General features: G+C 34.4%; 2 protein-coding genes across 2 annotated transcripts; one reads left to right on the top strand and one right to left on the bottom strand.

Moving 5' to 3' along the window:
• Positions 1-575: 575 nt before the first annotated feature.
• Positions 576-2649, bottom strand: LOC115455889 (mediator of RNA polymerase II transcription subunit 20). The gene is made up of 4 exons (XM_030184679.2): positions 2402-2649; positions 2186-2328; positions 1193-1452; positions 576-930 (listed from the first exon to the last, which is right to left on the bottom strand). Exons 1-4 carry the CDS (start codon positions 2413-2415, stop codon positions 727-729), a joined length of 621 nt encoding a protein of 206 aa, XP_030040539.1. The 5' UTR covers positions 2416-2649; the 3' UTR covers positions 576-726.
• A 360-nt stretch (positions 2650-3009) lies between these two features.
• On the top strand, positions 3010-15882 carry LOC115455888 (homocysteine-responsive endoplasmic reticulum-resident ubiquitin-like domain member 2 protein). The gene is made up of 4 exons (XM_030184678.2): positions 3010-3397; positions 11356-11789; positions 12778-13017; positions 13355-15882. Exons 1-4 carry the CDS (start codon positions 3263-3265, stop codon positions 13587-13589), a joined length of 1044 nt encoding a protein of 347 aa, XP_030040538.1. The 5' UTR covers positions 3010-3262; the 3' UTR covers positions 13590-15882.
• The last annotated feature ends 571 nt before the right edge of the window (positions 15883-16453 follow it).

Below are 16453 nucleotides of genomic sequence, written 5' to 3'. Positions count from 1 at the left end.
TTTCATTAACTCTGAGACGAAGGGAAATGCCAGAATATTGTTTTCCATATTATTATAACAAATAATAATAAGTATTTGAACAGAATGATCTTTACCGTGAACTCAGTAAACACTTTGGTCAATTGACGGCAAATTCCAATAAACTATCCCAAACCGTAACTAAGCATTAATGGTAAAAATTAACCAATCAAATAACCTATACCTATGCTTCCAAAGCATGCCAGTTTTCTGATCGGTCGATTTTTGCTATGGATCAGACGGAAGCAGTTTTATATCAATTCACCACAAATTGCTTTGATTGAAAAAGTATTTTAAATAAATATAAGTGGGTTGACTCTGAGCTATTACAGAGCAAGACCGTCTTGAATATGGCAGGAAACATAACAAGAGCTTCCATGTCGTTTGATTGTGATTGGTCAAAAAACCAACATGTGATCACACTTTGGTCTCTCGACCAATCACGATCAACACAATCAAACGACATGGACGTGCGTGATATTTGCGTTTCGTTTTTTGTATTTTTGATCTGAAGTATACAATGTAACCATTATGGGTCTTGATGAAAACAATCAACATAATAATGTACAAAATATTTATTATTAGATTTAAAATAATTTATATCTAGCGTGGGATCTGCAAGTATACACGGCCGATTAAAACTTTATACGAAACTATCAGCGTCCCAAAATATCCATCTCCAACCTCCATAAAATGAAATCCACTGAATCAAGCACTTCTCAACCCTTTCCTATATGCACTAAAATGTTCTAAGTACTGATAAATGGTGTCTATTGGTGTGTATATCTCGTTCATTCTGCTGAGTAGGTGTTGTGGTGGCTGCACCGGCACTGACGGTCCCAGAAGACCTTGGAGAAACTCGCGCAACAGACCCCACACTGCGTTAGCCATCACGCATGGACGGTATTCCACCTGAAAAATACATGCTAGCTACACAAAATACACCATACGTGTTTTTCCGCACTGCTGTTGCGCAAACTTTTACACCTAGGGTGTGTCGACGCACTCGTGTTGCGCGTTTTAAAACACAATAGGTGTGGCACCAGCCAACATAATATTAAAAGGTTTTAAATACTCCCAACTGGCTTACCATAATAAGGGTGTAGAAATAAATTGTTGACTATATTGAGTAATTTATTAAATATCATGCCACATAAATGTTTATAACACTCACCTCAATCAAAACACCTTTGAAATTCTGATTCATAGTGACTGAACCAAGCTTAACACAAAAGTCACCCAGTTCAAACCTTGGTCCCTTGCTCTCGATCTTGGTCTGTTTCTTAGATGTATAATGCTGTGACAGCTTCATCATCAGCAAATCAAACAGCCCATCAGCGATGACATGGATGTTCTTTGTACCACTCTCTAGGATTGAAAACACTGAAGCAGGCTGTTCCGAGTTGTGAAGAATGTGAACTGTTTTTGTTGTTCCTGTAAAAATGAATTGATTTTACTGCAATTATACATACACACACACACTCATGGCTTTTATCCCCAAAGGGATAGTCTGACGTGCATCTAGTGCACCAATTTTCTGCAGTGTGTGTTTTGTTCTGTTGGGTAGTTGAGGGGCCTGTTTAAGAAGCATATTCAGTATTTGATTCTCATCCCCAATATAGTATACAACATTATTTTTTACAGGAATTTTAGCACCTCAGTATTTTTGCCTAAGCCACTTTAAAAATATGAAGGGAAAATGGATCATACTTAAGTCATATTTATACAAAATGACCAAGATAGGTTAAACTAGTGCTGGCACCAGGATTCCCATAGATTGAGAGCATTTTTCTGCTTTTTTTTAGGTTTACTCAGTCATTCATAATTTTAATTGCATATATTTTTAATAATTACATGCAAGCTCAAACTACCATATGTTAAAAATAGGGCCCTGGACTAAAACTACAAAGTGGATACATAATCATGTTATGTTTTATACTCGTTCCATTATGCCCTTTGATCTTGTTTATTCACCTAATTTCTACAATTTAATAAATATTTATATATTTGGTTCATAGTTAAGTATAACTTATATTGTAACTTTTGTTATGACAGCCCAAGATATAAGCGTAGTTTAGTTAGGGTGCCATTAGCAAATACCGTATGCCTCCTAAGTCTGTATTTGAAATGAATAAATAAATAATATAAAATAGGATTAAATACAAACCCATTTGAGGATGTGATAAATAACTTTCGCAGTCCACCAGGAACTGTCCCTGCTGTGTGGCTCCCAGCGCGAGAATACGTTTCGTCAACAGCTCTATCACATACGTTCCGGTCTTGTTTTCCGGTACATGGAACTGCTGTAACCTAGATACAAACATAAATAATGGTAAATTTTAAGTAAACTCTTAACTGAAAGTACATAAAACTGCGAACTTACACTGTTACACCCATCTTTTGTATTGTTTCTTACTAGAGTGAGGTTATATTATTGTATACAAAATAAAAGACTAAACCAATGTATAGATATACTTGAAATTGTCACAATCTATCAATAGTTACTAGTAATTAGAAAATTAATTTAAATTTATCGATAATATCCTCATAAACAAGTTATTTCCATTCCATTTTGCCGTATCTTTATTTATTGACAATTTGTCCAAAATCTAAATTGACAAGCTATATTCAGTGTTGCCACTTTTGTATTGAATAAGAAAAAAATAGTGTTTAACTAAAAGACAAAATACAAAAAAAATATTATTAGTAAATATTTTAAGATATTCGTGAAAAAATGGCCATTTTTTTGTAAAAAGTCATAAAATAAGAAGCATACAACATTACTTTTATCTTCACAGTGTAAAATTATGTTTGAAAAAAAGTAACAAATAACGATTCAGTCTAGATCTTACGGAATACGTAACCACCAATTGAAAAGTTACATACCATACCACACTTCTTTACTAACCAATCATATGAAATATGAACATAATTCAACACGTAACGCGCAATGCGACAGTAAGAGGTGGCCCAATCAGAGAGAGACAAATAATTTCACGGCCAAATTGACAAGTGCGGGGCCCCGACTTATTATAGTATTTATTTACATCAAAATTATAATTTGGCCATTGCATATTTGGGATATCGTTGTGTATATAAAAAAAATATCAGTTGACATATTGCATCAGCCGTTATTAGTGGTTTCCATTGTGGATTATAAGTTTTTTGAAGATATTAGTGTAGTGCGTTTGATCACGAGAACTGCTTATTATCTAATACTTAAATTTTATTGGATGATTGAAAAATGATACCAGATAACGTGACATTGGTTGTGAAGGCGCCGAATCAACAAATTGAGGATCAGAACATCGAGTGTCGCACGTCATGGACGGTCAGGCAGTTGAAGGGGCACCTCTCTGAAGTCTATCCTAGCAAACCGGTAAATACATCGTAATTATCTAATATTACTCTATATATTCTTAATCGCACAAATACTTTTTATTTTTATCCGCTCAGCAATTTAACCATGGTTAAGGAGACAATGTCAAGTCTCTCCTCGGAAGTTAGAGAGATCAAAAAGTCGAGGTCCCCCGTAACTAGGCGCAGTAGGAACATTGACCGGGCGTTATATCCGTGCCATCTACGTCTTAGCTTATGATTCCATGATTGAAAATTATTGTAAGCTTAGAAAAACATCAGCATTGTATATTGTCTCTTTTCTGTTTGTATCTTTGACTGCATTAATATGAATGCTTTGTTCACTGTAGGTAAAAATACTTGGTACTATTGACTAATGGTGTGTAACCTTTTCATTATAATCATAGATAATTCATGAAAAATACTGAAGTACAAACAATTAAGCATGGCAATAACAACATAAATCCATGATTAAATGGTTACCATTTATTCAGAATATGTATTTATTTATTCTATTTTCAATTGGCAATGGCTTCACTTTGTTTCCAAGTATACATAGTTTAGAGTACCCAACAGGATATTGATAAGTACACATATTATATACATTGTTAAGTTTGTTACAAAGATAACAATGAGCCTGCTTTATATTTACATAATAATAACCATTAAACTAAACTATCATAATATAAACATAGAAGGTACGAAACTAGGCTGTTATATTCTAGTGGTTTGTTGAATTTATTGATTTTTAGTTCATGACTCATGAATGAAATTAATGTAAGATTTAGAAAATGAATAATTCATTAAAAAAAATATACAGCGATAGGCTTGCCTCCTATCACATAGTGTGACAGAATATACAGGGGAAAAGTGACCCCTAATATTACCTCTGCCTACCCCTTCAGTGACGGAGGTGTGATGTGAGTATGTAAAAATAAAAAAAATACTTATAATTATGGGTATTGAGATCAGCATCTGCCCTACATGAAAGAGCACCACTTTATAAATAAGTGTTAATAGATGTAGCATTTGAATGTTAGCAACTTTCTACCTTATATTCATTCCAATAAGTGTCACAAAATTGTCAGAGAATATTTGACAAATACAATTTTCAAACCATGTGTAAATCAATATCATTAACACTTACATTTCAAATGAAATAAAACCTGAACTTGAATCTACTAACATTGTAATGACCCATTGTGCATCATTTGAATACAATAAATTCTGTACAATATACATATTGATAACTTATTCATGAACCTACCAGCTAAATAAACATACAATTACATAGAGAACTTAAAAATTTCTATATGATTGAAAAATAAAATTCAAAATAATAAAACTGTAAATATAAACTCATTGGTTTTACAATATTTTCTATTTTGCTCTGCACCTGTGTCTTAAAAGGAACATATTTTAAATGTTTTTGTTTAAGCACATAAGTCTGTGTGCCTGATAAGAAAACCCTATTAGGACATGAATTTCCAAAAATCCTTCCTTACTGCCCACCTGTTTTTTACAGTTTTAAGAATATTGTCTTTTTTTTGCAAGTGGTTTAAGCTGTGCGTTATTTGTGTGAGTTCTTTTTTATACATACACATAACGATTTGATTGTAAACAGAGTTGGGTCAAGTAGAATGTCGACTGACGAGAGACGGTTACCCCTCCACAGTTGACACAATTATGCCGGACTGTGTGAACCGTATATACATAGGCAGATCATGGACTGCAACTCATTTACTTGGGTTTTAACACCATGTGTGCGATGGTCGCTATCCGGAAGGATATAAAATATATCCTACCACCAGCAAAGCAAATTATCAGCTACTAAGAAATTTTATTATGTAGGTGCAAGGAACGAAATTACTTTATAAATACATTATTCAAATTGGTAGCATGAAATGCAAAATATTCAAGATACACTGATAGAATGGTTGCTGTTGCTTATCTGGAATTTTCTGAATACTATTTATTCTGATAACAGTAACATTGTTTTTTACTCAAACACCTGTATCCATACATGAATTCAAGGTCATGTGAATTAATATGACTACAATGGAGCCTGCATAAAATAAAACTTCATTAGTGCCTGAATACAAATGTGATTATTTTATGGACCATAATAAATGATGGTCACATAAATTGTATATTTTGTACAAATTTAGTTTTAGTTTAAGTTTATGTTCATTTTTAAAGTTGATTTGTATCCATAACAGGGAAGGAGGAAAATTTTTTAAGTTGTGCCAATGGTTATAATGATTTTGTTTGTGACTATTTTTATACATGAATTATTACTAAGCAACTCAACTTCATCAATATATAAAATTCATAAATATATGCTTATGTTTTTAGACATGCTTAACTGGTTTGAAACAAGCCACACTTTTTGGCAATACCCAAAATGGTGTTACTATATGTTTTCAGGTACATTATAGTCTTAAAATAACTACTATTATTTAAAAATGAAATGTACGAAATCATTTTTTTTTATTAATTATGAAAATAAGGCTACAATATAATAAACTATATATACAATTTATTGTAAATAAAATAATACATAGAAGTGAAGCAAGCCATGTTACAGGACATAAAAAGTAAATATAAAAGTGCCAGTTCGCTCTTCCGAATAGGCGCTTAATTATTTGCATCCTTATTTCCAACAATTAATTACAGGCCAATGGAAAATTATACAGCCAAAAATGCCATAGATTTTTGTGTAGTGTTTTATGCTTAATTTTTAGGCCCGCAAATTAGATTTATTGATGTTTTCGATGCAACCATTGTATGATTTTTCGATGCAACCATTGTATGATCATAAACATTAAATATCCAACCTTTCCTAGACTCAAATAGTTTAGTTCTAGTAATTGACTGGTTAATATTTATTTATATTATGTTTATTGTAAAATCTGTATTTGTATTGGATGAAGGAAAAAACTTTTATAACATGGTTGCTATCATCATCATCAGCCACAGAGTGTCTGCTGCTGAACATAGTACTTCTATCTTCTAGTCTTCTATAAGACATTTTTAGAGGTTAAATTATTTGAGATTCAAGCTATGGTTAAGGTGACGAAAAATAGAATGGCACAGAATTTCCTAAATACAAATAAGCATCTATAAATGTAACTTTTATAGTTTTATGAATCCAGACTTATATAATTCTTCTTAGAACTTTTGATGGGGTGAACCGATTTTGATGATGCTTTTTTTTATGCATCTATGTAATATTTAATGTTAGTTGCGATTGCTTGGGTAATACGATTTAAGTGTTTTTTTTAATGTATCATAAATTGGCGATCTAATACAAATCAATATAAATAAAGTAATATAGGTATCGTAAAGATCACGTTTATGTTATTATCGTAGCTTGCGTCGCGTCGTGATAAGTATAACTGATAACAACTAACATCTGATTGTTAAAATAGATTGTTATTAATATGATTATTGTGTATTCGTTTGACGTAGTACGCGATACAGAGCGCTTTGTGGCCTACTGAGAACTGAGAAGTAGAGTGTCACGTTCAATTATTACGTCTATTAATGTAGTACCGAAAATGTTACTATTTTTTTTATAACCATCTAACATTTGCTCGTAATTCCGCGTGAAAAAAGGTTTGCGCGATAAAAGCCCCGCTTTATATCTCCCCAGGATAAAATGGAGCCCATATTAGACATCTAGCAATATATTGGTTAAAACTGAATTCAATTCCATGTAGTAATTTTTGTGTGATGTGTACAAAGATACGCAAACAAAAAAAGCAATTTCTAAAAAATGTTGTTTTGGCTTCTGTTGCTTTAATAAATACTTTCAATGTTAGTTTTTGCTCAATATCTATAATGAATAGACATCGGCCTGATACAATTTTATTATATGTATAGATTTTTTGTCATTTTTAAGTGCATATTATGGGCTATTCTAATTATAATTGCGTGTTAGTCCCACAGATAAATCCTAGCGTAACATGACCTAATTTAAAGATCACATCGGAAATGACCTAGATTTAATAATACTGTTGTGACAGGCCACTGTTACAATTTATTAAGAGCAAAATGAAATACCAATCATTTTGTTTAGACCGCAACTATTGATTTTTTTGTTGCGTTTGTTTTATAACATTGCGAATTGCGAGTACGATGATAAACAGCAAAATATATTTTGACACTGATTGCTTCAGTGGCGCAGTCGTTTGTGACCCGAGTTTGAATCGAGTCTGGTAGTAATATTGGGTTTATATGTCCAATATCTGTCCGGAAACTGGAAATTGTGCCCGGGTTGGTACTGAGCAGGGGAACCTTATATCAGTCTGGTCTGAGATTCAGTCCAGAGACCTCAAAGCAGTGGAGTCGGGATCTCACCTAGTAAAACTTCTCCTTAATATTACATTTATGTGTAACTTTAAAATTGCATTAATAAAGATAACGCGTGACTTGTAGTCGTAAAGAACAGTACAATTTTTTTTATTTTTGTTTTATATAATTTTATCGAATCTCGTCTTTCACTCGAAGCAATCAGTATTTATTATACGGTTCACGATCTCGGTATTATATTCGCTATAGGTACATCTGTCGCTAAGCCGGCAGTTGTTTGTACGTCATTATGTGACCTCGTAAAGATCGGGAACCAACTGGATGTAGGCCTCTGACAGATTGGTTTAGAAATCTTTAGGGAAGGCATATATTCAGCAGTGGACTTCCAAAAGCTAAAGAAAAGAAGGGGAAGATTCATATCTACTATCGGAATTTGGCGCAATAATTTGTTATGATGGGGCTTTTCAACTGTTAATCACATCGGTTGATTCAGTATCTATGGTATTCATGATTACGTTTGATAGGCTGTAAATCAGTTCAAGTGGAGCACACTAATTATTTTTTGGTTTGAATGACGAGATGAGCTTGCCTTTCGACTGATGGTAAGCGATACGACAACTCATAAACAGTAGAAACACCATCCAAAACCTTGAATTACAAAGTATTGCTTGGTATTCTACTGCGCTCGCCATCCTGAGACATGAGATGTTAAGTCTTATTATGTCCAGTAGTTACACTGGCTATAATGTTCTTCAAACCATAAAATAACAGTGACTACACACTGCTGCTTGGCGGCAGAATTAGACATGGCGGTGGTACCCACCCAGGCGGACTGTCACTTATGAGAAACTCACCAGTTGTCTTTCTTGCCGTTCTTTAATGAGTTAATCTTAGTAAAAAAATTGAATACTTTATACAGACGCCACACTACACCAACTGAAATATATATAAATACACACAATCACAGAACAAACATTACGTGTACCATAGTTATCACTTATCAGTGTATACACGCCGATTGCAATTAAAACCACTCGTTAACAAACAGTGTACGTACAGCCCACAAAGCAACGTGATCATGATTAACTCATAAATGTTCTGTGAATTTAGTGCTAAACGTAAGTGTTCAGTTTTATAACCTACCGTGTGATTACTTTGCCTAAGAGTTTGCTAATATGGATATTAAGTGAGTAAAATTGGAACATGTTTAAAAATAGTGGTAAGCCGATAGGAAATTGATTATTGAAATGAAATGAAATGAAATCGTTTATTGAAAAACAGACTTACAGAGACTTATTTCTACCTAAAATAAATTTATATAAAAAGTAATGAGATCCTTAAAACTAAAATTTTCAGGGGTAGCCAAATTAGGCAAAGCCTGTTGCTTAGGCTACCAGCGATAGAGTTAAACTAAACTGAGACTTAGGACGAAACGAAAAATAAAGGCAACAGAAAACAAAACAAAATTAATGACAACCTAAAACATTGGTATTCAAATTGCCAGTATGGGTTAGTGTCAGGTAAAATGTTTAAAAATATAATGTGGCGATCTCAAGAGTTCAGGCCGGTTTTGAAGGTTACATTGCATTTCAACTATTTTAGAAGTGGAGTCGAATAAAATTTAGATTTTTAAGTCGATATTTGCTAGTGGAAAAAGGTCCCTACAATACGATTGATGCCGACTTCCATTTTTCATAATTTGAACGATTTGCGAACCACCGCATTTACGCATCTTAGCATCGATATACACGTACTACGCACTAGATTTGGCGTTCCGAACATTCACTGTGTTCAACTGAACTGAACTGTCATCCATTCAAACTGATTTTAGTATGGTGTCAATATTGATGCTTGTGGTTGCGTACGGAGTGGCGCTCATAATATACAAACGCGAGTCTAAGTGTAAACCTGGATTTGAATAAATAATATTAGTCAAATAAGTAAAATTATTTGTTGTTCAAGTGAATAAATAGGTTATAAAAGTGACGTTTTGGTTGCCATTTTAGTTCAGATTTTGAACAATTGTTTATATGGATGTTCGTGTCTATAAGATATACGTCAATGCATGTTAGTATCTATATGTCGTATCAGATTCCCTTTCGGGGAATTATCCTCTACTACTGATACTCTCAAGCTTGCATCACCTACGACGTGGACCTACGTTTTCTACAACTAATTCTGAAAAATCAACGAAATACTGATCATACTCATAATTATTTCTCGCTAATCTAAATGACTTCTTTGTTGTACTGTACTTATCAGGTGCAATGCTGTCACTTTGAAATGCTTGAATGGAATATAAACATTTTAACTCGTGACCTCTTTATTTATTAACGTTAGTGTTTTGTTTTTATCACTCTTTGAGTAGGGTAATATATGACGTGTAGTGAATATCACCGACTTCGAAAATAGGAGGAGGTTATCAATTCGACGTGATATTTTTTTTAAATCTTTTCTTTATTGATTATCAAAGGTATACCATATTTACAAAATTTCTGTATATGTGTTTTTACAATTGGGGTATCGGGAGTAGATGGGGGTCCTATTTGATACGTAGCTGCCCCTAAACTAAGGCATATTATAACATCCAACAAAATTTAAAACATTCCCTATGTCATATAGGATGTTGTAGCTCATCAATCATAATATTCATGCTGGTTTAGGAAGAGTGTAATCCGCCCTCACACGTCTGAACAACTTAGGAATGATTGGCGAAGGAATGCAGTTTATAATACTGAACGACGAGTCTGGGACACTAATCAGTCTCAAACCCGATCACGACTGTTTGTCTAACTTCTTCTTCACATTCTTAAAGACCTAATACAGGTTTCTGTCTACATTGAGTCTTGAATCCAGACATGACGGCATGTCTAATTTTTTATCTAGGAATACAGTACCTATCTACCATACCGAATTTTCCAGATACAGATTACGGAATGTTTATAGAAAGTTCCACAGACTATAGTTGTGTATTTAGTTTCGCTCCAATAGGCCCGTCTATTAACATTACATCATTTATCTGCCCGTCCTTCGGTAACTTCCGGTTCTTAACCGCCAGTTTATTTCGACCATTCATTGCACAGCTGTTGAATGATGTTATCAGAATCCATGTAAGGATTGTTTAATAAAATTTTCTTGTTAATGTTAACGTCTTATAATTTCTTTATGAATTATACAAATAACAGCTAAATTAAACGCCATAAAAGTTTCCACAGCACTAACTTCATAATTTTGACGGCAACGACAGTAACTGACTGTTCTTGATTTACTGTTACTGAAGTAACTTGCTAGCGAAAGCCGTTCATTTTCTTTACACGTATGTTTTACATATTATGGCCAGACTTTTATACATTGTATAAGCACTCACTCACTCACCTCAGGCAACAAAATTTAATTACATACAGATTTGGCATCTTAAAGCTAGATGTCCCTGAATATTTTAAAAGTTGGAGTCATGCTAGTAAATGTGCAGAACTGTTGACTATTGTAACAATTTTGTGACAAAAAGATTTGTAACTACCATGTTTGTAACGATTGCAACTTCCATATTTCGAAATATTTATTGGTTTCTTACTTCTATAGATCATTGAGCTTACTTTCAAATCTAATTCATAAGAAGCAAATATATCCTGATTTTTAACGTTTGCCAATTATTCTCTATTTCAGAGAACAGAAGAACAAAAAATAATATACTCCGGTCAACTGTTAGACGACAACGCAATTCTAAAAGACGTGCTTCGCACGTACGAGAGCCAGATAGTGCATACTATGCACCTGGTTTGCGCTCCGAACAGAAGGATGCCAGACCCTACCCCGAAACCCGCGGAAACTGTCCCCGAAGGACTCAGGCGCAGGAATGTAGAGCCAGAGAGAACGGAAGCGGCGCGCCCGGAAACGCGGCAGAACGATCAAAACCACAACGTGGAGATGCAGAATTACATTAGTTCTTTTGTGAATAATTATGGAAGGGTGCCGCCGTACCCTAACTACGGTATCGGGGAGGGGTACCTGCCAGTGCCTAATGACCCGGCGTCACTCGCAAACCACATGATGATGATGCAACAGGCCTACTTGCAATACATGCAACAGTATGCTAATATGTAAGTACCCACGGTATTGCTGGTCATTTTAAACGGGCGATTAGAAATCGCTTGAAGCTTCGGAGATGAATAGTCTACATCTAAATCCGTGTCTATATTGTATCAAATTTTATCCAAATCCATCACAGCCGTTTTTGGATCAGATGTTGAGAATATTTCAAACATCATTATAAAATTTCGTATTCATAATATTAATAGGTTTATAACTAAATCTGGTGCTTAGCAGACTTCAAAATATACATGACAAATTCCAGTTAGATCATTTCTTAAACCAGAATATTTTTCCTTCCTCATTCAATGTCTGTTTGTTTGAATTTGATCTGTGTTTAGTTTTTGTATGAATTTATTTTTGATAGTATAATTATGTCTGATATTGAACAGTTTATCAATGTTTACATCCTTCTGCGACATAATTATAAAGGTCATAATATGTTATCTAGAACCGATTATTACTTAAGTAATTGTATTATACTCGAGTGAAAATGCGGGTCATTATTTATAATTGCTAATATTACAGGTTGGCTTCACAGACTTATGCATTTAGGTAATAGGAAACATATATAACTATAGGATGTGGAGTATATTAAAATTATGTCCGCTTTAATTCGTTGGCTCGCTATTATTTTTAGTTTTTAAATTTTTACTTATGTTGTAAAAATGAGATTGAAATTTTTTATTTTGGTATCATTTTGTAAAGGCAATAATTCATTGATCCCCTTTATTTATCTTTCGGGATTACTGGTATTTTTTTATAGATGAGCGAATCACTGACGTGTAATTTTTGATTCAAAATTGCCATAATTAACATTAATAATGGCCGTCCAGTGATCGAAATTCGTTCGTCGAATTCAATATTTTTGTAACACATACCTAGATTTTATTTGTCTGCACTCCTCTATCTAAACATGAATTATGCAAAATCTGTTCAATGTGCACAATGTGCTTAAAAAGGGGTACAGTATTAATATATAAATAATGTTTTCACCAGGTGGCAAGCGACAGCCAACGCCGGTCCTGCTGCTGCGCCGGCGCAGCCCGAAGCGCCTCCACAACCACCCGCCGAGGTTCCGCCGCAGCCAGAGGAAGGTGAAGAAGGCCTAGCAGGGCGGGACTGGCTGGACATCGTGTACGCAGCGTCGCGACTCGCTATACTGTTCTCGCTGGTTTATCTATACGGTAGTCCTGCGAGGCTTCTGTTGGTGCTTTTGCTTGTGGCCGCTGGATATCTGTAAGTATTTATCGACAGCTTGTGTACACATCCCTAGTAGAGGTTGATGAATATTTTTTATAGTCAACTTCATATTGTCTATAGGCTTCCAATCAAGATCATGGTAAAAGAAATGTGTTTATTATTTTTCACTGGGTGTCAAAGGTAGATTAAAGATGCAACTGTGCATGTTATGTTGAATGCGAGAAACCAATCTCGTGCACTACATAGTATAACTGAACTCAAACCTCTGTAAATGCAATAGGAAATGAATATGTTCATTCTTTAAATATTGTATTTCCAATACATATATGTTTGTGACCATAATCTGTAATTTAACTTTTCCATTTTTTTCCAGGCATCAAATAGGATTCTTCCGCGACCTGCACGTGAACCCCGCGAACAACGAGCAAGCTCAGAACAACCAGCCCAACCAGCCCAACGAGCCCAACAGGCCGGCAAACACCCCGGCGACCGACGACGCGACCGCGACCAACCCGCCCCCCGCACGCGACGACCAGTCCATACTCGACTTCACACGGATGGTATTCACATCGTTCTTCGCATCCCTCATACCGGACACTAATTATTAAGTATTTATTAGGATTTTAAAGGATAAATTTGGAGTGGAAGCCAGTTTCCTAAGACTATACCATGGTCTCAATGGGACGCTACCCAGTGGTATAAATGTGCTGTAGGAATTAATTGTTTGAACAGGACTGTATTGTAAAAAGATATGACAGGAACACTCGCTTTGGTTAAGCAGTTTACTATCGATGGTAGAGTACCAAGTGTTATATTTTCATAAATAGGTACGAATTTTTAAACCCTTTAAATATCTGATCATAGACAATCCCAACATTTTTAAGTAAATGTCTGCCTGTAAGGGCAAGTTTAAGAAACCTCTTACTGTTCAATAATGCTCTTAGGTGTTGAATGTGTTGTGTAATGTAAATTAAAAATACTAATCGTAATGAATTTATCCGTTTACTTCCTTGCGTGAGCCCTGCCGTAAGCTTAGGGCATACGTCTGCGCGACAATAAAATGAACTATAAATCATTGTGATACAGAATATTTCGGCATGGCCTTTCACTGTAGGATTTCCTAAGCCATCGAGCTTGCCGGCTCTAGCGAGTTGTTTTATAGATCTCTAACCTGGCGACGGAAAAAATACCGAATTTCGATGCATATTGTGATTCAAACAAATCTCAAATAAGAAAAAGCGGCTAACACGCGGCGCTTGCGCAGCGGCCGCCCATAACAAGTGAATTACGTCGCCGAGCTAATCTTTAGTCTTTAAACATGTATTAATCAATTTTATTAGATGTATCAAGTATTTATTTTAAATCAAGAACATTTAAGTCCAAAACTCGGATACGAAATTTGTAAACTCAAGTAATTTAACATTACCTAAAATTTAGTTTTGGAACATGAATAAAAACATTGTGTACTGATATAACAAACCAAATATATTATGCATGTACAATGTACATATTTAGTGATAGATATGAAAATGTTATATTAACTTAGTGCTATGTGATTTAAAACTCGTGTATAAATAACAGCGTTTGTGATTGTTTTTGTGTCATGTGGTTTTCGTTCGCATGCTCTTGTCGGGTTCGAAGGACCAATTTCGAATAAAACTCAAAACCCATCCCACGGGTTTTGAGTAATGAAATATATCGTCCTCGTGCGAGGTATTTCGTCCTGTTAACACTAACTACTGACTAAGACCGTATGACATAAAAATGTTAGACGAGTGCTGATCGTATCCATTATTCCTTTGCCAAATTAACATAAAGATGAAAATATATACTTTTTGGTAATGCACTGCCACACCAGTAAATATTTCCCAAATTTACTTTTCTCAATAAGTGTGCATACATGATATAAATTTAAAATGAACTTGGTTTTTTTATATTACCAGCTAAGCTAACTGTTGTAACATTTTCTGTAGAAAAACGTGCTATAACTATAGTGTAATAAGCCTTTTTTTTATTTTGAATGTCCTTGTAAATCATCTTATTATTAGTATAATACTGTAGACATGTAAATTTCTTTGTATTCTTGGTAATTGGATACGATCGGAACATAACCATTTGAGGCAACCATTGAGAGCTTTTAGCTAGATTTTGTAAATACCTTGTAGTTAACTATTTTGTGATTATCCACTGCATTTTCATTAAACGTTAATATTTATCCTTCGCAAGTCATATTTATATAGATTAATTTATTTTTTAAGTTTTTTTTTAACGCTGTTACTATGGTTGTGATGGCAGCGATATTTTAGTGATTATTTGCTGTTCATATATTCTGTAAATAACTGTTTCAAAAATAATAATCTTACTGTCAAGTCTCGCTAACTTATTGGTTGCGTGTCCGCCATTTTTGAATAGCGTCATTTAAATTTCGAACCTATGCGTCCGTGCATAAAAACAGGTTTGGCCCAATTCAATCGCCTTGGTCACTAGCGACCAGATTAAAAGGAAGGTTTAGGAAAATTTTAATTTCCAAAACTGATACCTCTACTATTTCTACTCTTAAGGGGTAAATGTGGTTCATTATAAATTATTTTTGGTCTTAAAAATGGCGAATAAGTTCTAATTTAAACTAATCATTGAAGTTGCGGTTGGTATATCCGCTAATTGCTATCATCATAACCACAGGCTATTTCTATTTTAATAAAATTATGTCGTGCTACTTTAACATTATAACACATTTTTGTGATTTGAGGCGGGAAATTTTCATACAAAGATATCTGCATTTTGTAAAATAAGGTTATCGGATATTTACGGATATTAAGCACGATGTGGAAAGCTATTGTATACCTACTGTGATAAGGTTTGTTTTTGTTTGCAACATCATAAATAAATTTTGAAATGCGATTTGTTTTTATTTCATTAGTAGACCACTACCTTCGACTTCTGTGTCCCGACTGTCGGCTTGGCCGATTTTTCTAGTGTGTTATTGTGTTACACACAAACTAATTTATGAAAAGCAAACTCCCAAAAGTCTCAACTGTGAAAACATTTTAATATTCCAGTATTTTAACATTTCTAAACAAATACTGAGACAAACTTATTTTGGGCAAACCTAAGCAGCACAGTGCGCTGTCAAGACATTTAGTTTTTTTTTGGAACGGCAATAATAAGTGGAGTGGGGTCCAATGGAATGTCGCCTGAGATTATTAACCCTTGAGAGTCAGCACAATTATGCCGGCCTGTTCGAACCTTATACACAGGGCGGTCCCGGTGGTCGCTATCTGGGCGGATATAAAATATATTCTACCATCAGCAAACTTCGCACAAATATATTGAGAAATGAACTTTCTCTGCTTTCGTGTGGCTATTATTTAAGTAATTGTTTTTTTCTTAGGCACCACAGCTTGCTGTGCCTTCTGTATCTATGGTATGAAAAAGTGACATTCCCCTGGACAAAGCCATGGGCAGAAAGTAT

The sequence above is a fragment of the Manduca sexta genome, chromosome 5 (assembly GCF_014839805.1).
Source record: "Manduca sexta isolate Smith_Timp_Sample1 chromosome 5, JHU_Msex_v1.0, whole genome shotgun sequence".
In the NCBI taxonomy this organism is placed as follows: Eukaryota; Metazoa; Arthropoda; class Insecta; order Lepidoptera; family Sphingidae; genus Manduca; species Manduca sexta.
The sequence above is the reverse complement of the archived record's forward strand: the minus strand, read 5'-3'. Positions and strand labels throughout refer to the sequence as shown.